The following is a 27613-nucleotide window of genomic DNA, read 5'->3' on the forward strand; positions in this document are numbered from 1 at the left end:
GCTTTGTGTGTGTCTGGATGTTAAAGAGCCCTCTGCTCCCAGCAATCCCTTCCTCGGGTCGATGCTTGTAGATCAGGATCATGTCACCTCTTCACCTTCTCTTGGATAAACTAAATAGGTTGAGCTCCCTCACACTCCCACTGCGAGGTTTTCCATACCTCAAATCATTCTTGTAGCTCTTTTCTGAACTCTTTCAGTTTGGCAACATCCTTTTGAAAGTATGGACACCAGAACTGGACACAAAGAATCCAGTAATGGCCTCACCAATGCAGTCTACAGAGGTAATATCATCTACCTGTTCTTACTCTATATTCCCTACTCATACAACCCAGGACTGTACTCTCTTAGCCACAGAATTGCACTGGGAGCTTATGTTCAGTTGATTTCCAACTGGACTCCTAACCCCTTTTTAGTGTCATTGTTTTCCAGGATTCAGTCTTCCCATCCAGCAAGTGTGCCAGTAATTCCATTATTACGTACTGCAGGAGAACAGAACAGGATGGTACCTTTTACGATGTCTATGATGCAGCTGCACAGAGATAGAAATGCTTGTCGTTGCTTGGTCTGTTTTTTCAGCTGCTCGAACTCCTTTCTCCTGACATCCAGCACTTCCGTTATATATTGAGAGAAAGATGGATCTGAAAAAGAGATATGCAGGATTTTTGGGACAATCACTGTGATATGGGGGATATGGGGATATGCCCTGAATTAACTGATCCAGCAACAAATAGTTGCCTGAGTCTGCAGAGAGCCTCAAACAATAGCAGAGAGGTGTGGGTGGAGCTTATTTTATGGGAAGAGCTAGGGAAAGAACTTTTGTCCCTCAACTTTTCACTGATCATACAAAGATTTTGCAAGCAGCGTGAGGTATTGGAGCTCCTGGTGTAACTAGCATAAATAGCCAAATCTGAATATTATAAATGCTTAAAATGCAACTGCATTTTTAAAATAAATGGTAACAATTCTGCAAATATTTAACTGCTACCAGAAGAGCATAAAGAAGGGAGTGTTTTAATTTAAAATTCAATCTATCACATTTAACACAATTGATTTCAATTACTCCCTCCTCATATTTTAAGAGTTCACCTTTGAATATTATATTTATTATTAATAGTTGGTTTTATGTTCCGTAGAAGCTGTAATAACCTATTGTTTTGCATTTTATATTCATTTTTTCTTGTCTGACTATGTTACATAAAAATTATTATGTTTAAGGTGCTTCTTGGAGATAAAAGTATGAAGCTGTAAACTAACCGATGAGACTCAGCATCTCGGCAAATTCCTGTGTGTGTTGTAGAATGGCACATAGCATGTTGAATGGGATGTCTCCGGAAAATACACTGTGACCCACAAAGGAGAACAACTCAGACACCTTGGAAAGCAGCAGTTGTGCATCTCTGTTGATTTGAATTTGACCCATTTCCTTTGATTTTTCTGCAGAATACAAAAAATATAGTGAGATACCGGGGATGATTTCAGAACACATACTGGAGAAGAAGTTTCTAAACTTTTCTTATTGCATACCCCCTTCCAGGTTTACCAGCTTCCTTTGCCCGTGTACTTTTACTCGTCACATCACTGACACTTTGTGGTTCTTCTTAACACTACTTGTCTTCAGACATCTGTCCATATTTCACTGTTATGTACAGATACTGTTATAGTGTGACGTATACCATGAAAAAAACCCTGACTAAGTCCTGAGCTCAGTTAGACTGGACAGCTGCTGGGCAACTGAACCCGCGCTGTACAGTGATTGAAGGTGAGCGCTCTGTATGCCAGCATCTCTGTGTATCTGTGTTCTCACTGGCGCATCTTGAAGTAAATTAATACCGTATTTTATATAACAAATTCCCACAGAGTTTTAAAATTTTGTCTGAGCAGCCTATTATGAAAATGCAATAAATAAAATCTTTAATAATTAAAATCCACCATTATACAATTTCTCCTGTGTACCCCACTGAGATATCTGGCATATCCCCAGGGGTACATGTACCACAGTTTGGGAACCTCTGTACCGGAGTTTTCTTCTTTGTTTTAACAATACACCCCCAGAAATGTTAACGGTTTCTCACTTTCTTGACTTCTTTGGGACAACTCAGCTGCATTAAGATCAGCCCTGCATACTCCTAAGTAGAGCTAGGTGAATAATGGTTTTTTCATCTCCCTGGCAATTCCACAAAGATCAGGGGTTCAAAATCATTTTGAGTAGACCTGAAATTGAAATTTTTTGAAACTTTCAGTGAATAAAAAAGTTGAAAAAATGTCATTTCATGGCAATACCATTTTGTTATGATTTTGTGCATTTTTAGTGTTTTATTACATTTTATTTTTATAAATTGAAGGCTATTTCAACTGTGATGCTGGCTGGATTGGGGGGCATTTATTATGTTATTTAACATCAGTATGTCAAAATCATAATAATTCATGTGAGATATGCCGTGTCAAGCACTGTTAGAAAGGCTTTAATGTGCTGAGTCAGATGATGATGTTTGTGTGCATGTGTTATATGTGTAATGGAAGTGATGGACGTGGTTGCTATATCTGTATTTCAAATTGTGCTGTGTGTCTGGGTGACACCCCGGGGAGGATGGCTGCAGTCCTGGCCTGCTTAATGGCCCATTAAGAAAACTCACAGATAAAATGGGCCCAGGGGGAGAAGCCAGGGACATACCTGATGAGTCACCAGGACTTACTGATGTGACCCTGTAAATTTCCTGTAAATTATTCCTGTAAATTTCCACAAGCAGCATAACAAAGACCAAAGGACATAAAAGGCAGCTGCACCACATCCATTTTGCCTTCAGTCACCAGTCTTCAGGCTTCATCTACCTCTGGATCAACTCATCTACAACTGAACTGAACTTAAACTGTGAATCAAGGGACTGAGAACCATCCAGGTACTGGATGTATACCAGAGGGACTATGCAAGCCTGCAAACTCCATAATTCTACTAGAAACCTGAAATATCTTTCAAATTATTTGTATGTATCTGATTGCTTTAATTATAGTTTGTTTCTTTCCTTTTATAATAAACCTTTAGTTTTAGTTACTAAAGGATTGGCTGGCAGTGTGGTACTTTGGGTAAGATCCAAACTTATATTGATCTGGTACTGTGGCTGACCCTTTGGGGTCTGGAGAAACCTTTTTGGTAAACAGCATAATGTTTTAAATAACTGATCTCTTTACTGGACCTAGTGGCCGATTGGGAGCCAGAGACTGAAATGCAGTACAGGGGGCTGTGTATATTTTTATTTTGGCTTCTTGATAACCAGTGTGGGGAATCAGAAGCACTGTTTGTGGCTGGTTGGGAAGTCTGACTTCAGTGTCACCCACCAATGCTGGGAGAACCTGCTCTCCTTTTGCACCCTGCCCTGACCTTGGCATTTTCAGGTGGCTACCCTAGGCACGGATGGGTCACATCAATATAAACAGTTATTTCATACTGAAAAATTGAAACTTTTTTTTCAGAAATGCCAAAATGAAACATTTCAATTTTTTTCTTGGGTTCCCCCCCAAAAAACTATTTGGTGAAACTGACACAAATTCATAAAACAATTAGTTGTTGCTGAATCTGCATTTTTTGCTGAAGAAAAGTTGTGTCTGAAAAATGTCACCCAGTTCTAGTACTAAATCTCTAAGAGCCAGATTTTCAAGTGCAGATAGGCACCTACAGCTGGAGCTAGGTGCCTAGTGGGATTTGGCACCCAGCCAATTCCTTATCGCTTAATTATGATCCCAGCAAGTTGAACCCATTCTGAGGTCATTGGAACAAAGTGTCCATATGGAAACTCACGAACTGCAGAGATAATATCACAGCCCATGGAGGAGTCAAGTAGCCATAGGAGAACGTGGTCTGTCTTCCTTTCAAACCGATTAGTATTCTGTATCTGATTCAATTCTTCAGTCCACATCTTTTCAATGATAACAGATAGAATTTGTCCAAGAATAGGCTTGTTCGTCTTTGAAAATTTCCGAAGAATTTCTTTCAACAGTGACTTCTGTAAGAGAGCATTTTCTAAATACATGGGTAGAAATAATTTGCGCACACGCACACTCACACACAAGTTAAAACCATCTCTCCCATTTTCTGCTGCTGTTTTTGAACCCATGTATAACATACTATTCATGCCTGTAACATCTCATAACTAGAGTTGAGGGAATAATGGATTTTTGGGTGTGGAGGCTTATAGTGGCAGGTCACGGAAGATTTTGTAACATGCTGGAGATAGTGACGCCATGGGGCTAGTCTGAACCGGTTTGATTAGAATTGCTGACACAGCATCGTAAACAAGCTGTAGGGCCGCTGTCGCACCCCACTGTGTAGCTTGTTTTGGTGCCAAAAGGAGGAGAAAGTGAGGAAAGAAAGTCATGTGCAGTAAATTTGCCAATGCTTGATGTTCCCTAGAGCAAATATGTTATGCTGCATACCTAAGCTTGTAATGCAAGTGTGCAATGAGACTCAGCCATGAATCTACTGAGATTGTGTGGCCCGAATCCCCTGCAGCTGCTTCACAGAGCTTGTGTAGGGTGTCTCTCTGCTGTTTGGAGCATAAGCCGTGATTAAAGATAAGTGTGCTTAACCGGTGTGGACGTGTTTTTATTCCTCACCTGGTATCCAGAACCTGCAGGCAGCTGTGATTGAGCTGTGCCTGGCAGAACAGGGCTGAACTAAAACATTTTAAAAATTAAAAAGTCGGTTAAATGTTTATTATACACCACTCTTTGCACTCTCAGAAAAACCTCTCTTAAATTTTATCAAATTTCTTGTTGAATTCAAAACATGCCATTTTGAATCATACAGAATGTTTCTGGTTGACTCAAAATTTAATTTTTAAAGGTTTTTTTATTTAAGTCAACTGAAACATTTTAGTCAACTTGAATAGACAGTTTTTGAGTTTTTCATTTTGATTTGGCTCTTTTGGGATGTTTTGCACCTTTTTTTGTGCATGTGGGGTTTTTTTAATTGACCAAATTTGAAAACAAAATGCCATTTCAAAAAGAAAAGTTGCAATGTTTTGAAAAAATCAAAATGTTTCAACTTTTATGAATTTTTTTTCAGGGTTTTTTTTTTTGACCAAAACTATTTGTTGAATTTGACCCAAACTTGTGAATCGTTTTGGAGCTCCAAAAAGTGAAAAAGAAAAATGAAAACAATGAAAAACTATTCGCCTCCCTCCCAAATTGCCCTTATAACATCCATTAATCATTTAGTAACTCTTTATAATCTATTTGTAAGTGTCTCCCTAATATAAAGTGTGACCGACAGTACGATAAGCACGCAACAACCCAAGATGGCAGAGTGGGAAACAGAGCTCAGGATTTCCTAGTTGCTGGCCCCTCTCTCCAGTGAAGGTTAGGCAGCTGCTAAATGGGAGGAAAAAGAGAGACTCTGCTATACCTTGTTTTTTGTCAGCCTTCTGATACTCTGAATGATGTGTTCTGAAAACCAGTTTTCCAGTTCTGTGTCTCGGTACTTGCTAATGTTAATGAAAGTCCAGAAGTGATCAAACAGGTGTTTATGGTTCATCTAGAACAAGGAAATGTTTGTTATACACCACTCTTTGCACTCTCAGAAAAACCTTTCTTAAAGAGTCAGATCCTCAGCTGGTGTAAATCAACAGAAGTTACACCAATGTATACCAGCTGAGGCCTATCATTATTTCAGTGTGTAAGACTGGAGTAACAGGGTAGTGAATCAGCCCCTTAAATATTATGCTGCAGTGTCAAGTGGGGGTGAAAAGCCACCTGATAATGCCCACTGATGGTAGCAATTTATATTTCCTTTGCACAGGTGTAAATGATGACATAGGTTGCAAAGCCATGGGGAATCAGGTCATAGATTCATAGATTCCAAGGCCAGAAGGGCCATTGTGATCATTTAGTCTGACCTCCTGTACAGTACAGGACAGAAAACTTCTCTGAATTAATTCCTATTTGAACTAGAGCAGATCTCTCAGAAAAATATCCAGCCTTGATTTAAAAATTGCCAGTGATGGAGAATCCACCACACCCCTTGGTAAATTGTTTCAGTGGTTAATTCCCCTGGAAATGTATCCATTATTTCCCGTCTGAATTTGTCTAGGTTTAATTTCCAGTCATTGGATTGTGTTATACCTTTCTCTGCTAGATAGATGAGCCCATTGTTTAATATTTGTATATTAATAGTTAAATAGCAATTAATTAAATATTAATATGAGTAATATTATTTAAATATTTAATATTTGTTCCCCATGTTCCCCATGTAGAGTCTGTGATCAAGTCACCCCTTAACTGTCTCATCTAGGCCCTCAACATCTCATGTCTTTACAGCTGCAACCTCCTCTTCTCTGGCCTGGGCAAATCCCATCTTCCCCCCTCCCTCCTTTGAATCTGTTCAAAACCCTGCCATAAAGATCATTGTCCTGGCTTGTCACTTTGATCACATCACACCCCACACTGTGGCATTTTCCCCGCTCCATCATCTCAAGCACACTACTTATCTTCATTTTTATGGCCCTGTGTGGCTGGTCCCCACCCTGCATCTCACTTCTTTTTCTAAATCTTTCCTTAAAACACAACTGATGCTGTGATGCCTGCAGCTGTGTGAATGTTTTTTTTGGTTTTTTGTTTTCAACTGACCAAAACAATTTGATGAAATCAACCCGAATTTGCAAAATTGTTTCAGCATCACTGAATTGCTTTTTCCGACAAAAAAGGTTTTGACAAAAAATGCTTCTTTCAATGACCTTCATGGCTGGTCTCCACCCTGCCCCTCACCTATCATACTCTACCTTCCTGTAAATCTCTCTTTAACAACAACTGATGCTGTGATGGTCACCCATAGACAGGTAGCTGATGTGCTGTGAATGTTGCTTATCATTCCACTAATAACCACTTCACTGCTGTCTTGTGCTTCCCCATCTGTCTGTGTTTCCATCTTGTTTTCTCTTGCCTCATACCTAGATTTTAAGTTCTCTGGGCCAGAGACCATCTTTTTGGTTTGTATCTGCAGCACCTGACACAATGGGGCCCTGGCCTTCTCAAGAGAAGAACTTGCCCAGGGTCTTACTCCAGAAGTTAAAAGTATCAACAGTTGCAATTAGTCAACTCACCTTTTTTATCCACTCTGTAAACAAAGACTTAATAAGTTTTTGCCAGCCACAGGTCCACTTATCACAAAACAGCCCAGCGGAAGAAAGCTGCTGCCATTTCTGGGAACAGAACAAACTTATCATTTGACTATTTTTTAAAAGAAATTAAAAAAGTCAGTTTCATAGGTTTTCTGGACTCACGTCAATGTCATGAAAAAAGACTTTGTCCTGGTCATGTGGTTTGGGGAATAACTCCTTGATCCATGCTTCTGCTATTTCCAAAAATTCCTCAAGGCTACTAGTCTGACTAAGGTCATGAAAGTCCTTGAAGATAAAAAAAAGGAGTGAGTTACAGAAGTGGCAACTTCAGCTTTTTGTCTACTTTATAGACATTAAATCAAACACTTGAAAAGAAAGTCACAAATTTCAAGTCTGCATTTCAAGACTTGCTGTTATTCAGTAGCCAAAATATCAGGTCATTGGAAAATTCAGTTGTCAAAATTCACTTATCAAATGGCTGGAGAAGTGACAGGCTTAAGTAGCTCTGGAAGCTACAAGAGAAAAATAACTGAAACCAGGAATCAGATTGGGTCAAATTGCAGTGATTCAGTGAGCAAATTAGGGTTGCCATTTTGTGCTTCAGAATCTAAACTTCATTAAAAAATAAAGTAATTCTTTTAAGGCCTTATCGGTACAAACAGAACCTCCAAATTATGATCAAACTGTGATTCACAGACTTGAAGATCAGAATGGACCATTGTCACTATCAGTTCTGATCTCCTGTAAACACAGGCCAGAGAACTTCCCCAAAAGAAATTCCTGTTTGAACTAGAGTATATCTTTAAAAAAAATACAATCTTGATTTAAAATTTGCTAGTAATGGAGAATCCACCACAAACTTTGGCAAATTGATGTGATGTTTGCCTGAGTCTTCATATGGCTTAGGCCATGCCCTTCACTGTGGTGTCAGAGTACACATAACCTTTAGCATGCCATTCCAGTTACATAACCACTCTCAGATTCAGACCCTTGGGACTGTTTCTATTAATGTCTCAATGGGGTGTTATCTCTGTAATTGTAATTAAAATGTTCACATACAGTAGTTAGACGATCAAAACATCCAAGAGATGAGAGGGAAGGTCACATTGTCAAGCTCTCCACTACCTACTGTGTTGCATCTCATTTTGGAGTCACAAGTGGCTTCATGAGTGAAGCTTGGGGAAGGATCACTCCCCCCTGCCCTGTCCCAATTTGACCTCTGTCTAAAAATTAAGCACAAAGAAATAAAAAGTTCAGGTCTGAATTCAGTGCTGAAGACAAACTAGACAAATGTCTTCCAGAACCAGATGAGTAAAGTTGGATGCCAGAAGTTGGCATGTGTTGTGCCTCTTGCCTTCCAGCAACTGAATTGCAAGCATCAGAGACAGGGGGTCTGGCTGACAAGTGTTCAGTGGAAGTCCAGAAATGGATGGTGGTAGAAGTTGCTTTAAACAAGCAAGCCCTTAGAGGTAGTGAGTGAGTTCTTGAGAGTGTGTTTGTTTGTCTGCTTGCTGGTTTGTTTTCAGTTTGCAAAATCTGATGGGAGCAGTGTGCTGTGAGAGAAGCAGTGTTTGTGATCACAGCTGAACCTTGATTACGGGGCAGGGCTTTCCTCGTCATCAGGCCTATAAAGGCAGCCAACTGGCCAGCCATCAGAGGCACAGGAGTTAGCAAACAGAGCTGAAAACAGGGGCGTTTGGGGAAATAAAGGGGAGAGTCAAGCAGTAACAGAAGATGGGAGAGCAAGGAAGAATAAAAGAGTGACTAGTCCTACAAGAAGAGGGGAAAATACAATGGAGCTAGCCAGAGTTCAGAGCCCCAGGAGGATCAAAGATGATGCACAGCTGCAAGTGAGAACAGAAGACAAGGACTTGCATCCAGAAAGAACAGAAAGGGGTAGGCTGGAATATTGCACCAACACCAGGAAGAGGCAGATCTACATCACTGGGGACTACCTACTAAGAAGAAAAGACAGGCCTGTCACCAGAAGTTATTCGGAAAACAGAAGGGTGTGCTGTCTGCTGGGAGCTAAGACACAGGATGTTGACCTGAGGCTGAAGAAGATCCTAATGAGAGTGCAAAAGAATCCACTGACTGTCCTTCATGTGGGAACAAATGATACTGCTAGATGCTTACTGAGATGCATCAAAGAAGACTACACCAGGCTGGGGAAGACACTTAAAGAAACAGAGGATCAGGTCATCTTCAGTGGGATTCTACCTCTCCCTACAGGAGAAGAGCAAAGACAAGATAAGATTATGATGATAAATAGATGGTCCAGGCAATGGTGCTATAAAGAAAGCTTTGGGATGTTTGACCACTGGGAGGCATTCACGGACAGAGGACTGTTCTCACAGGATGGACTCCACCAGAGTAAGGAGGGAAATATACTCCTGGGATGGAGGATGGCACAACTACTTAAGAGAGCTATAAACCAGGAATTCAGGGGAGACAGTTGGGAGATGTTAATGGAATCTGCACACCTGATTCTAATATTGAGCGGGAGGAAAATCAAGTAAAAGAGGATACAGAAATAGAGAAAGGAACAAGAGAGGGTAGTAGAGTGGACAAGAAGAAAGAAAGTGCCAATACCACTGACAGTAACACTCTGGTAGGCGATACTGGCAGTCAAGTGAAATGACTATATCTATTCAGATGAGGAATCTAGATGAAGCCAAGCAGAAGCAACTAAGATGTCTATAAACCAATGCAAAGAGCCTGGGTAACAAAATAGAAGAACTAGAACTACTGGTGCAGGAAGTGAAACCAAGTTATATTATAGGAATAATTAAAACATGGTGGACTAGTAGTCATGACTGGAGTACAGGTATTGAAAGGTATGTGCTGTTCAGGAAAGACAGAAATAAATTATATTATAAATAAGTTATATATGGAATAACATTATATGTTAATGACAAGGTCGTCTGTAAAGAAATTGGAAGTCATGGAATGGATAAAACAGAATCTGTTTGTGTCAAAATCAGTTTGAGGAAGAAAGGCAACAGGGGTTCCATTGGGATACTGCTTGGGGTCTGCTACGGACCCCCAAGATGCAATTTGGATATGAATCTTTTTAATATTTTTTTATTAAATAAATGCTACTGAGAATTATGTGATTATGGGAGACTAATTTCCCAGCTATAGATTGGAGGACGAGTGCTACTAATAATGGTAGGGCCTAGACATTCCTGGATGTGATAGCTGACAATTTCTTCACCAAAGAGTTACCAAACCGACAAGAGGTGATGTCATTTTAGATTTAGTATTGGTAAATAGCGAGGACCTCATAGAAGAAGTGACTGTAGAGGAGAACCTTTGTTTGAGCGATCATGAGTTAATTCAGTTTAAACTAAATGGAAGGATAAACAAAAATAGGTCTGATTTCAAAAGGGAAAACCTTAAAAAATTAAGAAAATTATTTAGGGAAGTGGATAGGACTGATGAACTCAAGGATCTGAATGTAGAGGAGTCTTGGAATTACTTTAAGTCAAAGTTGCAGAAACTAGCTGAAGCCTGTATCCCAAGGAAGGAGAAAAAATTCATAGGGAAGGTTTGCAGACCACATTGGATGAACAGGAATCTGAAACAGGTTATAAAGGGAAAACAGAAATCCTATAAGAAATGGAAAGCAGAAAGCCTACAGCGAAAGCTATTTGTTGGAGTCAGAAAGTGTAACGAAGAAACGAGAACTGCCAAAAGCCAAGCAGAATCAGACCTTACAAATGAAATTAAAACCAACAGTAAAAAGCTCTTTAGCCATATCAATAAAAAGAAAACAAGGAAAGAAGATTTGGGACCGCTAAGCACTGAGGATGGGGTGGACATAAAAGATAATCTAGGTATGGGCCAACAGCTAAATGAATACTTTGCCTCAGTTTTTAATAAGAGTAACGGAGGAGTTTGGGGACAGTGGCAGGCTAGCTCATGGGAATGAAGATATGGATGTAGAAATTACCACATCCGAGGTGGAAGCCAATGCCAAACAGTTTAATGGGGCAAAATTGGGAGGCCTGGATAATCTCCATCCAAGAATATCATGGGAACTGGCACATGAAACTGCAAGCCCAACAGCAAGGATTTTTAATAAATCTGTAAACTCAGGGGTCATACCCGATGACTGGAGAACTGAAAATATAGCACCTATATGTAAGAAAGGAAAAATATAATCTGAGAAACTACAGGTCTGTTAGTTTAACCTCAACTCTATGCAATGTCTTAGAACTAATTTTGAAAGAAAGAGTAAGGGCTTGTCTACACTGGTGCTTTTGCTGGCAAAACTTTTGTTGCTCAGAGATGTGAAAAAACACACCCTTGAGCGACATAAGTTTTGCCAGCGTAAGTGCTCCTGTGGACAGCGCTACATCGGCAGGAGATGTTCTCCCATCGACATAGCTACCGTCCTCATTTAGGTGGTTTTATTGTGTCAGCAGGAGAACTCTCGCCCGCCGATATAACGCAGCTACACAAGTGCTTATGCCAGCAAATCTTATATCACTCGGGGGTGTTTTTTTCCCACTGACAAAAGTTTTGCTGGCATAAGCACCAGTGTAGACAAGCCCTCATTAAGGGCATAAAGGTAAACGGTAACTGGGATAAAATACAACATGGTTGTGCAAAAGGTAGATTATGTCAGACCAACCTGATCACCTTCTTTGAGCAGATAACTGATTTTTTAGATAAAGGAAATGCAGTAGCTCTAATCTGCCTGGATTTCAGTAAAGCATCTGATACAGTTCCACATGGGAAATTATTAGTTAAATTGGAGACTATGGGGATTAACACGAGAATTTGAAGGTGGATAAAGAACTGGTTCAAGGGGATACTACAACAGGTGATGATGAAAGGTGAACTGTCAGGCTGAGGAGAAGCTACTAGGGAAGTTCCTCAGGGATCAGTCTTGGGATCAATCATCAATGGCTCCATGTCTAGCTGGCAACCGGTCACAAGCGGAGTGCCCCAGGGGTCGGTCCTGGGGCCGGTTTTGTTCAACATCTTTATTAATGATCTGGAGGATGGGGTAGATTGCACCCTCAGCAAGTTTGCGGACGACACTAAGCTGGGGGGAGTGGTAGATACCCTGGAGGGTAGGGATAGGATACAGAGTGACCTAAACAAACTGGAGGATTGGGCCAAAAGAAATCTAATGAGGTTCAACAAGGACAAGTGCAGAGTCCTCCACTTAGGAAGGAAGAATCCCATGCACAGCTATAGACTGGGGACCGACGAGCTGGGCAGCAGCTCTGCAGAAAAGGACCTGGGAGTAACGGTGGATAAAAAGCTGGATATGAGTCAGCAGTGTGCCCTGGTTGTCAAGAAGGCTAATGGCATATTGGGCTGCATTAGGAGGGGCATTGCCAGCAGGTCACGGGAAGTGATTATTCCCCTCTATTCGGCATTGGTGAGGCCGCATTTAGAATATTGTGTCCAGTTTTGGGCCCCCCACTACAAAAAGGATGTGGACAAGTTGGAGAGAGTGCAGCGGAGGGCAACCAAAATGATTAGGGGGCTGGAGCATAGGACTTATGAGGAGAGGCTGAGGGAACTGGGCTTGTTTAGTCTGCAAAAGAGAAGAGTGAGGGGGCCTTTAACTACCTGAAAGGGGGTTCCAGGGAGGATGGGGCTAGGCTGTTCTCGGTGGTGGCAGATGACCGAACAAGGAGCAACGGTCTCAAGTTGCAGGGCAGGAGGTCTAAGTTGGACATTAGGAAAAAGTTTTTTACTAGGAGGGTGGTGAAGCACTGGAATGGGTTACCTAGGGAGGTGGTGGAATCTCCATCCTTAGAGGTTTTTAAGGTGAGGCTTGACAAAGCCCTGGTTGGGATGATATAGCTGAGGTTAGTCCTGCTTTGAGCAGGGGGTTGGACTAGATGACCTCCTGAGGTCCCTTCCAACTCTAATATTCTATGATTCTATGATTCTATGATTTAACATTTTCATTAATGACCTTGGCACAAAAAGAGGGAGTGTGCTAATAAAATTTGCAGATGACACAAAGTTGGGAAGTATTGCCAATATGGAAGAGGATCAGAATATCACACAAGAAGATTTGGACACCTAGTAAACTGGAGTAATAGAAATGGGATGACATTTAATAGTGCAAAGTGCAAGGTCATGACTTAGGGACTAACAACAAGAAATTTTGCTATAAGCAGGGGACGTATCAATTGGAAGCGACAGAGGAGCAAAAAGAACTATCATAGGATGACTATGAGCTGCCAATGTGATGCAGCCATGAAAAAGGCTAATGCAATCCTAGGATGCAACAACTCAAGTATTCCCAGTAAAGATAGGGAAGTGTTATTACCATCATACAACGTATTGGTGAAACCTCATCCAGAATATTGCGTGCAATTCTGGTCTCCCAGGTTTAAAAAAGAATAATTCATACTGGAACAGGTGTAGAAAAGGGCTGCTAGGATGATGAGAGGAATGGAGAACCTATCTTACAAAAGGAGTTTGGCTTGTTTAGCCTAACAAAACAAAGGCTCGGTGAGATATGATTGCTCTCTATATATTATCACCAGAGGGATAAACAGAGGGAGAGGAGTTATTAAACACAAGAACAAATGGATATAAACTGGCCATCAACACGTCTAGGCTTGTAATTAGATGGTTTCTAACTATCAGAGGAATGAAGTTCTGGAACAGTCTTCCAAGGGGAGTAGTGGGAGCAAAAAAGCTAATTTGTTTCAAGACGAGGTTTGATAAGTTCATGGAGGGAATGGTACGATGAAATTGCCTACAATAACACATGGCCCAACCACAATTGCTAGCAAATATCTCCAATGGCCAGTGATAGGACACCAGATGGGAAGGGCTCTGAGTTATTACAGACAATTTTTTCCCAATGGTCTGGCTGGTGGGTCTTGCCCACATGTTCAGAGTCTCCATATTTGGGGTTGGAAAGGAATTTTTCCCCAGGTCAGATTGGCAGAGCCCTAGGAGTTTCTTGCCTTCCTCTGCAATGTGGGGCACAGGTCACTTACTGGTTTGAACTAGTGTAAATGGTAACTTGAAGATTTGAGGACTTCAGTAACTCAATCAGAGGTTATGGGCTTAGTGTAGGAGTGCGTAGGTGAGGTTTGGTGGCCTATGATGTGCAGGTAGTCAGACTAGATGATCATGATGGTCCCTTCTGGCCTTAAAATCTATGAGTCTATAAACCACATTTACATCCTACCAGTCCCACAGTCCCAGCTGGTGTCAATCGACCGTTGTTCCATTCGAGTCAGCAGGACAGACTACAGCATAAATTAAGCAGCCTGAAAGCTCCTCTAATCTGTCCTGCCCGCCAATGGCCTCCAGAGGGTACTCTGGATACACAGACAAGAACAAACTGTGTTATTACCAAAGCTAATAGGAAAACAGATTTTCTCTTCTGTGAAAAATTTCAAGATTTCAAACAAACAAAATCCAGAATCAGGACAAATTTTGAAATTTTTCACAAATTGAAATAAGAAACAAATTTGTTTAATGTCATTCAAAATGTTTAATTTAAATAGACTTCAACCATTTAAAATTTTTATATATATAAAATAAAGAAAATTTTGAAACTAAAAGTAATTTCAAAACAAAAAAATCAAAACTTTCCAATCTGAAAATATCAAAATGGGATGATTTCACATTTTCAGAAGTTTTTTTTAAAATGAATGTTTGTCAAAATTGGTTCAATTTTGTTGAAATGCCATTTTCCAATGGGAAATTGTTTTGATGAAAATTTGTTGACCGGGTATAGTTATAACACATTAAGGGCATTTCTATGCTATAAGAACTGCCAAAAACCTCATTTGTGCACAATGAATGTTGCCCAGCACTGCCTTGCACCCCTCCAGTGCATCGAATGCACCTAGATTTAAACCTCTGAAAACCAGGAAATACAGAATTAACATCCATGCCACCCCCACAGAACAGCCTTAACTCTTTGAGTGATGCCCAAACATGCCAGTAAATTACACACATCAGCGCTCTGCCTTGACAGATGCTATACAGCACTACAAGAACAAAAAACATGAGCACTGTAGGACACAGTCTAACATCTCTTTTCTACAGCAAAATTTGGTTTTAGATCAGGCATAGCAAACAGGAGCTAAGTACCCCTGGCCTACACTCCAGTACTGAGCCTACTCCATACAAACCATCCCTGACTGGCAAAATGTTGTTTCCCCTTCACCTTTGGACTGAGAAATGCTTCTGAGACATTGCTTTCACTTACCCCTCACTAAGCTTCAGAGACCACTGATGTGTGTGACCAGACTACTGACAAGTCCCATGGCTATTGATGCAGTCTAAAGACTTTAACACTCAAATAAGCTATATTGGATCCATTGAGGTACACATGCATCTCTCCTCAAATCACAGTCACAGCTCTTCCAAGCTGCTCCAACTAATCCCTCCACCTTTCAGTACAGCTGCATTTAACACAGTGAACACAGCTGTATTCAATGGTGCAGGAATCAGCTGGAAGAGGCTGGCAGAGCTGGCTGATCACTAGCTAGTGTACATCAGCCATAGCTCCACTGCAGTCAATGGGACCAGATCCACAGCTGGTGTCAATCATCCGTAGCTCCACTGGAGTCAATGAAGTTGTGGTCATTTACACCAGATGAGGATCTGGTCCACTGAGTGCACACTAGGAAGTTGTATAACAATATTCCATCATTGCTACCACTGGTTCACCAGTGGGAGAGCCCTGGTGTAGACAACATTCTGGAGGTTTCTGGTATGTTTGCCATGCTTTCAATTAGCCTGCTCTAAGCAATTTTATTTGAGAAGGCTTATGTGGCTTCTCTGCCAGGTCATACGTGGCACCTCGGTGACAATTCATAGTTTCATCAATGGACATTTTTGCCACATCACAGTCTGTGGCTACTAACAAGGGTAAGAGCTTCCTGAAAGAAACCTTGGAACATTTAGAGAAAATTCCTCATCAATAGCTTAAAATGTTCATTTTACCCTTTTGGTTTGCAGTAAATCTGTTATCCCAGAAAACGATCCAAAAATCTGCAGTGATTCCATCACTGGGTTGAACGGTATTTTCCCTGGGTGTTTCAAGCAAACTCTGACCAAAGCAAAGGTTAAATTAAGGCATTGCAGAACATCCTCTAGCTCCTTTGGCTTCAGAACATCCTCTGCATTTCCTGTGTGACGTCTGTGGATATAGCAAAGGAAATAGCACTGAAAACTTGGCTCTTCAATAATTTATGGCATTTTAATTTTAAAATATAATTTAAAAACTAACACAAATATGGAATTGCTAGCATATTAGCCAGGCACTGCACAGACACACAGTGACTGAGATCAGGGCTCTGATGCACCAGGCACTGTTGCACAGACACACAGTGACCAAAACTGGTGCTGTTATGTTAAATCCTTGGAAAGTAGTTGTATTCAGAGACAAACCAGCACAGAACACAGAGAGATGCAAACCCATGAAAAGTCTTTATTGAACTAACACTAAAACCAGCCAGGACTGGCTGAGCTATCCCCTAATAGTCTAACTCTATTGCTATGGCAACAAGCTAAGCTCTGTTGATACGGCAACCCAGGCAATTAGGCAAGACACAAAATACACAACAGGTGCCCGTAGCACGGGGTTCGGTCCAACCCCAAGGTTGTGGCCCTTCTTTGGGCCCCGGCTTGGAGGAAAGCCACTGCACCTTCCTACAACACCCCCCCCCCCCCGCCCTCAAGTCCAGTCCCTTGCTCCAGTGGTCCATCCGGGATAGGGCATCCACATTGGCATGGTCTCACCTGGCATGGTGTTCAATGGAAAAGGTGAATGGCTGCAGGGCCAGATACCACCACATCACCTGAGCGTTGGTATCCTTCATCCGCTGGAGCCAGCGGAGGGGGGCGTGATCCGTGACTACAGTGAAGGGGCTCCCCAGGAGATAATACCTTAGGGCTTCCAGGGCCCATTTCACGGCCAGGGTCTCCTTCTCTACCGTCGCATAGTGCTCCTCCCGGGGAAACATCCAGCAGGTTAGGTACAGGATGGGGTGCTCTTCCCCGCCGAATACCTGCATCAATACTGCCCCAGTCCAACCGCCGAGGCGTCGGTTTGTACGATAAATGGGAGGGCGAAGTCTGAGCTATTAAGGATGGGTTAATGAAACAGGGCTCCTTTGAGCGCTGTGAAGGCTCGGTCTCGCTCCAGGGTCCACTGGACATGGGTTGGTTGGTCCTTTTGCAGGGCGTCCGAAAGGGGTGCGGCAAGGGCGATGAAGTTCGGCACGAACCATCGGTAGTATCTGGCCAGTCCTAGGAACTGCCTGATCTGTTTCTTGGTGGTCGGCCAGGCGTATTCTTGTAGGGCCTGCACCTTATCAATCAGGGGTCACAGGACCCCTGGGGCCCAAGGTATAGCCCAAGTATGTAGTTTCTTGCCACCCTATGCAGCACTTCCGGGGATTAGCGGTCAGGCCCGCGTCCCGGAGGGTCTGTAGCACTGTGGCCACTTGGTTGAGGTGGTCTCTCCAATTCCGACTATAGATGACCACGTCATCTAAGTAGGCAGTAGCGTAGCTTACGTGGGGGGCCAAGAGCTGATCCATCAGTCGCTGAAATGTCGCATGGGCCCCATGAAAACCGAAGAGCATCTGGACAAAGTGGAACAGGCTGCTAGGTGTTGAAAAGGCCGTTTTCTCTCGTGAGTGTGCGTCTAGTGGGATCTGCCAATACCCTTTTGTGAGGTCGAGAGTGGAAAAGTATTGGGCCTCCCCTAGCCAGTCTAACAACTCGTCAATGCAAGGCATGGGGTAGGTGTCAAACTTTGAGATCTTGTTGACCTGCCGGAAGTTGATACAAAAGCGTCGGGACCCATCCAGCTTGGGCACTAGCACCACTGGGCTCTGCCACTCACTTGTTGAGGGCTCGATGACTCCAAGGCCTAACATGGCCTGGATCTCCTCCTCTACCACTGCTTAGAGGTGGCAGGGGGTGGGGAAGCATGCCCGTCCGCATCACCTCCCGCGGTTGGGTTTCTATGGTGTGATACACCTGGTCAGTCTTTCCGGGGGTCTCCTTGAAGGTGGAGGTTTCAATGAGGTGCCTGGCCTGTCATATTTGGGGTCCGGTCAAGGTGTCTCCGAGTTGGGGTCCTCTCAGCTCCTCCTGCTCGGGGAGTAGGGATCCCAGCTCGGGGCCTGGGAGGTGTGGGTTGATCAACAGCTCCTCTCGCTCCCGCCAGGGCTTCAGCAGGTTCAGGTGGTACACCTGCTTCCTTTTTAGACAGTTGGGTTGGTAGACTTCGTAGTTGACGGGGACGATGGCCTGGAGGACCTCATAGGGTCCCTGCCATCTGGCAAGCTGCTTGGATTCCACCGAGGACAACAGTACCAGGACCCGGGTTCAAAGGTTCGGGATCGAGCTCCCCGGTTGTAGGACTGGGCCTGGCTCTGCTGGGTGGCTTGCAGGTTCTCCTGGGCCAGCGTCTCAGCCTGGCTGAGGTTTTCCTGCAGAGCGAGCACATACTGTGGCATCCCCTGAGATGGGGACGGGGCTTGCTCCCAGTGCGCTCGCATCAAGTCTAGGATCCCCCAAGGCTGACGGCTGTACAATAGTTCAAATGGGGAAAACTGTGTGGAGGCCTGCGGGACCTCCCGGATGGCGAGGAGCAAGGGTGGGATTAGTTGGTCCCACCGCTGCAGATCCTCTGGTGGGAACTTCCTCAGCATGTGTTTTAAGGTGCAGTTAAAGCGCTCCACCAGGCCGTCGATTTGGGGATGATATATGGAAGTCTGGAGCTTCCGGATCCCAAGGATGGTGCACACCTCTCGCAGCAGCCGGAAGGTGAAGTTCGTGCATTGGTTGGTGAGCAGGTCCTACTCAGGCGAACACCTTAACCAGGTCACTGGCCACCGTCCGGGCAGTGGCCTTCTGTAGGGGGATGGCCTCTGGGAAGTGAATGGCGTAGTCAATGAGGACCAGGAGGTAGCGGAATCTGACTATACTCCTTTCCAGGGGTCCCACCAGGTCCACGCCCACCCATTCGAAGGGCGTCCTGACCATTGGAATGGGAACAAGGGGTGCTCGCGGGACTCCTGCCGGCGCCACTTGCTGGCATTCGGGACAGGAGGCGCAGTAGTCCTGGATCTCCTCGTGCACATCCAGCCAATAAAATCGGGAGAGGATCCGGGCAAGGGTCTTGTCCACCCCTAAGTGTCCGGGACATCATGCCGGGACATCATGGGCCAACCGTAAGATGGCCTTATGGTGGAATCGGGGCACCACCAGCTGGGCGTGGGGTTGTTGAGTCTGCGGGCTCCTCTCCAGGCAGTACAGCTGCTCCCACCACAGCTCAAAGTGAGGCCACTGCTCAGTTCATCGGGGGTCGGTCAAGACGCCGTCTACCGCCGTCAGTTGTTCTTATGCCCAGCTAAGAGTGGGGTCCTCCCTCTGGTCCCAGCAGAAATCGGCCATGGGGTCTCCATCAGTCGGGGCGGATTTGCCTCCTGGCTTCTCCGACTCTGGGGCTGGTTCGGGATTGGTGTCTGGCTGGTCGTCGCCCTCCGGTGGGTTCCCACCCGCTGAAGGACCCCTGCCAAGTCGGGCCAGTCCCGGCCAAGGATGACTGGGTAAGGAAGCCAGGGTGCCAGTCCTACGGACAGTACGCGGGTCTGTGGCCCTATAGTCAGTGGGACCAGCATGGTAGGGTAAAACTGCAGATCCCCGTGGATGCAACGAAGACCGACTTTGCCCAGAATCTTCCCATCCTCGGGGACCAGACCCTGTAGGATGAGGATCTGCCCAGACCAGGAGTTGACTAGGGCCTCGACCCATCTCCCGGCTAGGCCGACCATAATTGTCATCTTTGGGCCAGAGGGCCCCCAGGCCCGCCCCTCTCCGGCGTATACCATGCCATACGTACAATTCAGGGTCGGACATGGAGGGCATAGGTGCCCCTGTGGGCCATTGGCAAAGCATGGGCCCGGGCCCCTGGGTCCCTCTTGGGGTTCATCCGGCCCCGCGAGTGGGCGCAGCCAGGCACCCAGCTGCTGCATCAACTGCCGCTGCAGCTCCAGCTGCTGGGCCCCCAGGTCCTGGAGCAGCTGTTGTTGCTGGGTGCATACAGTCTGTAGCAGGTGCTGCTGCTGTCGTAGCTGGGACACTTGCTACTCCTGTTGGGCCTCTGCCCACCATTTGACAAGCATGGCGGCCTCCATCATAGGACTGGTTGGCGTCCAAACTCTGCTAGAACTTTGGCGCAGGCAATCCCCTTTTGTGTCAGGGGGGTTTGCCTGCATTCTCCACCATGTGTAGTACGGGGTCCGGTCCGGCCCCGTGGTTGTGGCCCTTCCTCAGGCCCTGGCTTGGAGGAAGGCCACTGCACCTTCCTGCTAGGGGAATGTTAGCTTTGGCTCTGAGTCTGGTGCTACAGCCCTGAGGCAGGGTGGGCAGGCAAACAGTGTCCTCGAGTCAGGAGTGCAGGGGACGGTACTCACTCTCTGGGCAGCAAGGTGGAGGGGGACGCAGGCCCACCCAACTCCACTGCGTACCAGCCCAGTGCCCTAGCAAAGGCAAAGGCGGTTGCCACTGTGTCGGCGGGGTTCCCGCCGTGACACACCGACTAGGCCTCAGATTCAGCCACAAGCTATGGCTGCCCCTGGGCTACTTCCTCCCCGCTAGCCCCAGTACCTGTCTCCTCGGTATTGTGAGGGATTCCATCTGGGTTGGCCCATCAGTCCCTCCTCATCCACGGGCAGCAATGCGGGGAGCTCCTCTTCGAGGGGCAGCTCCTCTAGGTCGTTTGGCGTGGGGCGGGGCTCAGCTTCTAGCAGCTCCTCTAGGTCCTGTCCCAACTCAGGGGGCTCAGCGGCCGGCAGCTCCTCCAGGTCCTGTCCAACCTTGGGGGGTATCCTCCACCTGGGTTGCTCCGAGGCCTCTGCCCAGTCCTGGGGCTCCAGTGACTCAGCCCTGTCCCTCTGACCAGGTTGCCTGGTCCAGCTCCAGGAAGGCCCTACCCAGTCTCCAGGCCCGGGTGGGGCCGAGGTTGGTCAGCTGCTCTGCTCAGGCCTAGACCTCAGCCAGTAGGGCAGCACATCTGCCTCTAGCAGCAGCTTCCTCTCCTCTGAGCTGTGGGGCCTGCTTCTTATAGTCTCAGCCTTGGCCGAGGCTCCACCTCCCTGGTGCTGGATTGGTCGTCTGGCAGGACCTATCCCTAGCCGGCCTCCCGGTTGCTGGGCAGACTGGGCAGCCGGCCCCTTTCTCTGTCCAACACCGCGGTTGTGGCCCTTCTTCAGGCCCTGGCTCAGAGGAAGGCCACTGCACCTTCCTACAGTGCCCCACTATGCCGGGTGCTGCGCAGACACATAGTGACTGAGATCAGGGCCCTGACACACAGGGCACTGTACAGACACACAGTGAGAGACAGTCCCTGCCTTTTAGGTGTCACTGTCTGAACAGACAAAGGAAGGATTATCATCCACTGGTTACTGATGAGGAAGTGGAGTCCAGAGAGACTAAGCGACTTGCCTGAGTGAGGTGGAAAATGAAATCAGACCTCCTGAGTCCTAGGCCTTGTCTACACTGGAGATTTGCCCCAGTTGCAACTGTCAGTAGCTAAAACTCCCATTGCGGACAAGGACCTGCACCAGTGCCTTAGCCACACAGCTCTCTGTCTCCTAGATCCTGATTCACCATTGTCACACACCTGGTGGAGTTGTTAGATAATGCTCTTGTGATCTAGTAGAATTTGACACCCACCTGGCACAGGTGTAAACAACAAGGCGCAGGAAAGGGGAGAAGTAAGTCTAACATGAGTACATTAGTGGACTCAGTTTTCTACAGCAGAAACCACTTGTAGAAAGGTGCTGTGGCCTTCCTTGGAGGCTGGGCCGGAAGAAGGGTTGCGACACTCCTGCCGGGCAGAACTGGGCCCTACAGGCCAAACTGCCTAGCAACAGAGGGGCAGAGCCAAAGCAGGAAGGGGAAGTATAAAGGGCTGGCCTAGCAGCTCAGTAGGGAGGAAGCTGCTGCTGGAGGCAGATGTGTCTTCCTGGAGACTGCAGTCTAGGCCTGACCCTGACTGAGCAGCTGTTTGGAGCAACCGCCCCACCGACTAGAGCGTCCAAAACCTGCCCAGATTGCTGGGCCCTAATGACTGGATAGGGTCACTGGGCCCTACTGATTGGACAGGGCTGCCGAGCCCTAGTGATTGGGTGGGGCTGTCAGGCCCTATTAGCTGGAATGAGCCACCGAAGACTCCTGAGTGGGAAATTCCCCTGAGGCTGGCCCTGACCTGGAGCAGCTGCCTGATGCCGGGGGACCCTGGGAGCTGAGGGAACCCTGTAGACCGGAGGAACCCCGGGAACCCTGTGATCTGGAGGAGCTGCCCTCTGCTGACAACACAGAGGAGTTCCCGGACCTGCTGCCGGTCAATGGGAAGGGACTTGTGGGTCTGCCACTTGCAGTGTACCCCAGTGACCCAGAGGGAAACTGAGGCATACAGGTACCCGGGGACCAGGGGGAGGAAGTGGCCCAGGGAAAGCCAGCTAGCAAGCAGCTGAGTCAGGGGCTAAACCCCATCAGCGTGTTGTGGCTGGAGCCCCGCTGATTCAGTGGCAAATGGCTTTGCCACTGATAGGGCTCTGGGCTGGGACGCAGTGGAGACGGGTGTGCCTGCGTCCCCCTCGCCCCTTCCCTAACCACCCCAGGAGGGAGTGCTACCCTCTGCAGTTGCAGACAGAGGATCCTGAGCTCTACTGGCCCCGCCTGCCTATGAGGCCGGGGGCCCCAGACTATTTTACAAGCCCTGCCTGTGGGAAGGCCAGGGGCTGCTGACTACCCAACTAGCCTTGCCCCGCTTGCGGGCCAAGGACTGCAAACTGTTTGCCTACCTCGCCCTGCCTGAGGGCCGGGGGCACCAGATTGCATTAACAGCCCAGCTCTGCCTGAGGGTCAGGGGCCATAGACTGCTTGCCTGCCCCGCCCTGCCTGAGGGCCAGGGGCATCAGATTGCTTTACCAGTCCTGCCTGTGGGGAGGCCGGGGGCAATAGACTACTTCGCCTGCTCCACCCGCCGAAGGGCCGGGGGCACCAGACCACTTGTCAACCCACCCAGGCCAGAGACGCTGTGGCCTTCCTCGGAGCCTGGGCCCAAGGAAAGGTCGTGATGCCCTGGCCGGATGGTGCCACCGGCTTACATTGCTACTAAAAAAACAGCTGAGCTCTTACCTCAGGAAATGCTTCTGACCTTAGATGCAATTTTTGATCATAAAGTCAGTGGGCTCAACGCTGACCATGACTAAATAGTCAGGGTGGACAGGACCAGCTGTGTTAAGCATCATGCCAACTAACCACAATTAAATCCCACTGGGCCCAAAGTGACTTGCCCTAGGGTAAAATTTCCAAAAGTGCCTAAATGACTGAGGATCCTAGAGTCCCATTTTCAAAAGTGACTCAGGCTCAGACCCCCAAAGGTATTTCAGAGCCTAACGATGCACATAGGCCCCTAGTAGATTTTCAAAAACAGCGCCTACCCTCCTAACTCCCATCACAATCTTCCCTGCCTGCCAGGGGACCTGGGAGGAAAAACCCATTAAAGATTGTGGGGTGCCCAGATATTCAGCCAATGGGGGCCAGTTAAGAACCTGAGATAGCTCTGACCCCAGCTGACCTCTCTAACTCAGTGCCTCTGTCTGAGGGCCTAGTGAGAGTAATTCCGGACCTGGTTAAGCACTAAGTTACACACAGCTCCCATAGCCTTGATCCTCTGCTCCAACCAGGAACTGCTCAGAGTATTGTAGGTGAGGGCCAGTGAGTGCTAAGCATTATGGGATATCTCTGGTCACACCTCATAGCTTTGTAGAACCATATTCAGATCCAAGAGGAAGCAGAGGGCAGTCAGGATCAGACCCTGGGCCTGCCGGAATCCCCATCTCCTGGCCCCATTCTTCTCCAGTGGTGGGAGCTCCTCACATAGATCTATTGATCAAAGTTCTGTTGGGTCCCAGGGGAACATGCAGGCTCAGAACCCAGGTCCAAAATTCCTGTGACTAATCAGCCCCTGTTTGGAGCAGTCTTGGGGACTACCAAGTGCTGGGGTCTTTCAGGAAATTGCCCACTAGACAACACCACCTCCCATGGTGTTATCTGAGCAACTGGGTACCATCACCTCCTCCTGCCTCTTCCTCAGGTGGTAGTGACTCTTTTCTATTTCTTCTCTACCTTGTTGAGAAGTCTGCATGTAAAATACTCACCTGGCACCAAGCCAAGCCTTTGCCCTTCTGGCGATGTCTTCCAAAACTACACTGACATCACTTTCCTGAAATGACAGAAAGAACACATAGCATGAAAATGGGTCATCTTTAGAGCTCATCAGAAATTAGATTTCTTTCCCACAGAGAACTTCTACCTTTTGTCGTCCCACCTCCCCCAAAGAAAAAGAAAAGAAAACCAAACCAAATCTTTTCAGGTGAAAACAAAAAAAACCTGGTTGCTAATCTTCTGTAACTGTTATTCTTCGAGATGTTACTCATGTCCATTCCAAGTAGGTGTGCATGTGCCGCATGCACAATCACTGTAAGGTTTTTCCCCAGGGGTCTCTGTCGGGTCGGCTCTGGTGCCACCTGGAGTTGTGCCCTCTTGACACCGTATACAGGGCCCTGCCTACACCCTGCTTCTTCAGTTCCATCTTGCCAGCTGACTCCGACAGAGGGGTAGGCAGGTGGATCTTGGAATGGACATGAGCAACACATCTTGAAGAACAACAGTTACAGAAGGATAGTAACTGTTATAGTAATAGTAATAGATAGTAATAGTAATAGATAGAAATAGTTCATGTCAATTCCATGTAGGTTCCATCCCAAGCTAGTCCACTGGAGGAGGGGTCCAAGTTAAAAGCCCCTTGGATTGTAGTACTGCTCTGCCAAACACAGCATCATCTCTGGTGTGCTGTGTAATAGCATAGTGTGCAGTGAAGGTGTGAATAGATGACCACGTTGCTGCTATAAAAATGTCCTGGATCAGGACTTGGGCCAGGAATGCTGCCAAAGATGCCTGTGCCCTCGTGACATGAGCCATCAATGCTGGGACAGGCACCCTCATCAAGTCATAACGTTCAAATACAGCATGTGATCTGTGAAGAAATCTTTTGAGATAGAATGAAAGGCCTCCCTGTTTCATCTGCTATTGCTATGAAAAGCAGTGTTGTTTTCTTGAATGGTTTTGTCCTCTCAATATAGAAGGCCAAGGCCCACCTGCCATCCAGAGAATGCAGACTGCGCTCCCAACTGTTGGCATGTGGTTTCGGGTAGAAGACCAGGAGGAATATGTCCTGGTTTGCATGGAATTGGGAAACCACCTTTGGAAGAAAGGCTGGGTGAGGGCGAAGTTGAACCTTGTCCCTGAAGAAAGTTGTGTAAGGAGGCTCCGACATGAGAACCTTGAGTTCAGACACCTTCCTGGCCGAAGTTATGTCCACCAGAAAAGCTATTTTCCAGGATAGATGGAGAAGCGAGCATGTTGATAGGGGCAAGTTGATGACAGTCCCATCAGCCTTGACAGCACAAGATTAAGGTCTCATTGTGGAATCAACTGGTGCATATGAGGGTATAGCCTGTCTAGGCCCTTAAGAAAATACCCAAACATGGGGTTAGCGAAAACCGAACGGCCTGCAATCCCTGGGTGAAATGCTGAGACGGCGGCCAGATGGACCTTAACCGATGACACCGACAGGCCCTGTTGCTTCTGATGTAGCAAATAGTCCAAGACAGAGGGTACTGAAGACAGTCAGGGTGGAATGCCCTTCTGAGCTGCCCAAATCAAAAATCTCTTCCACTTAGCTAGGTAAGTGGCATTCAAGTAAGGTTTTCTGCTGCCAAGAAGGACTTCTCTAACTGGTTCCAAACACCTTAGTTCCAGAAGGTTCAGCCATGGAGCTTCCACATCATGAGGTGAAGAGATTCGACATTGGGGTGCCGAAGGCTGCCATAGTCCTGGGTGGTCAGGTCTGGAACTAGAGGCAGCGTGATTGGGGTTTCCACTGAGAGGTTGAGAAGCATGGTGTACCAGTGTTGGCATGGACAGGCTGGGGGCTATCAGAATCACAGAGGATCCTTCCTTTCTGATCTTCAGCAGAACCTTGTGGATTGATCCCGGACAGTGATTCAGGAAGAAGCAGAACTGCAAGCACTTCCTATTGAGTCTTATTGCAAACAAGTCTATGAGGGGAACTCCCCATCATTGGAAGATGTTGCTCACCACATCCAGGAGAATCGACCACTTTTTACTGAGAAAGGATCTGCTGAGGCTGTCCACTCGTTCTGAACTCTGGGAAGGTAGGATGCCTCAAGCGATGTAAAAGTCCTATAGTCTGAGGGCTTCCTGGCACAGGGGAGAGGAAAGTGCTCCACCCTGTCTGTTTATATAAAATATCACTGTTGTATTGTCTGTCATGACCGATACACACTCACCTTCCAGATGGATTTAGAAGGCTTGATAGGCCAGGTGTATCACTCTCAGTTCTCTTACATTGATGTGGAATAAGAGCTCTGCATGAGACCAAAGACCTTGGGTCCTGAGCTCCCCTAGATGAGCATCTCTGCCCACCGCCATGGCGTCTGTCACGAGGCACAGTGACGGATGAAGTGTGGAGAAAGGTACTCCTGTGCATACCATGCGCGGGTTGAGTCACCAATCTATGGTTTCAATCACCAAAAAGGAAAGTGAGACTACTCTGTCTGTTTGGTCCTGAACCAGATGGTACATTGAGGCTAGCCACGTCTGAAGTGACCTGAGGCGTAATATCACATGCTGAACTGCATATGTGCATGCCAACATGTGCACCATCAGCTTCAGGCAATTTTGAGCTGTGGTGGTGGGGTAGCATTTTAAATCTTCTATGATGCCACACAGGCACAGGAAACAAGATTCTGGGAGGAATGCCCTTGCCTGACCCAAGTCTAACACCACCCTGATGAATATTATCCTCTGAGTGGGCATGAGAGTCAACTTCTACTCACTGACAAAGAGTCCCAAACTGTCGAATGTTGACCTTGTCAGGTTCATTTCTGCCTCCACCTGCGCCCTGGTTTGTCTGTTGACTAGCCATTCATCAAGGTAAGGATAGACTTGTACCTTCCACTTCCTCAGGAACATGGTGACTCCTGCCATACAATTGGTGAATACACGAGGGGCTGCAGATAGGCTGAAAGGTAGGACTATGAACTGATAGTGGATCCGACTGACTATTGGAAGAACTTCCTGTGACTTGGGAAGATTGTCACATGGAAGTATGCGTCCTTCAAGTCAAGGATGGCATACCAATCACCTTGATCCAGAGAGGAAAGAATGGAGGCCAAAGAGACCATGTGGAATCTCAGCTTCTTCATGAATTTGTTGAGATTTCGCCTATCAAGGATAGGCCTGAACCCACCTTTGGCTTTCGGGATTAGGAAATATTGGGAATAAAATCCTTTCCCCTTAGCTCCTGAGGAACTTCCTCCACCGCTCCTATGCTTATGAAAGCTTGCACCTCTTGTAATAGAAGTTGCTTGTGAGAGGGG

The 27613-nt window shown here is 46.4% G+C and overlaps 1 protein-coding gene across 4 annotated transcripts in view; it reads right to left on the minus strand.

The window, feature by feature from the left end:
• The window catches only part of LOC137157787 (E3 ubiquitin-protein ligase rnf213-alpha-like), a 213110-nt gene that overhangs the window by 131630 nt on the left and 53867 nt on the right, over positions 1–27613 (minus strand). For all 4 annotated transcript variants that reach the window (XM_067555196.1, XM_067555197.1, XM_067555195.1 and 1 more), the window contains 8 exons: positions 24308–24372; positions 16062–16257; positions 7272–7394; positions 7092–7190; positions 5399–5527; positions 3794–3998; positions 1255–1434; positions 507–638 (listed from right to left, as the gene is read on the minus strand). In XM_067555196.1, the coding sequence (XP_067411297.1) occupies positions 507–638; positions 1255–1434; positions 3794–3998; positions 5399–5527; positions 7092–7190; positions 7272–7394; positions 16062–16257; positions 24308–24372 (1129 nt within the window). The remainder of the gene's footprint in view (positions 1–506; positions 639–1254; positions 1435–3793; positions 3999–5398; positions 5528–7091; positions 7191–7271; positions 7395–16061; positions 16258–24307; positions 24373–27613) is intronic.

The sequence above is a fragment of the Emydura macquarii genome, unplaced genomic scaffold, assembly GCF_026122565.2.
Source record: "Emydura macquarii macquarii isolate MOO-44397 ecotype Brisbane River unplaced genomic scaffold, CSIRO-AGI_Emac_v2 contig_1566, whole genome shotgun sequence".
Taxonomy (NCBI): domain Eukaryota; kingdom Metazoa; phylum Chordata; order Testudines; family Chelidae; genus Emydura; species Emydura macquarii.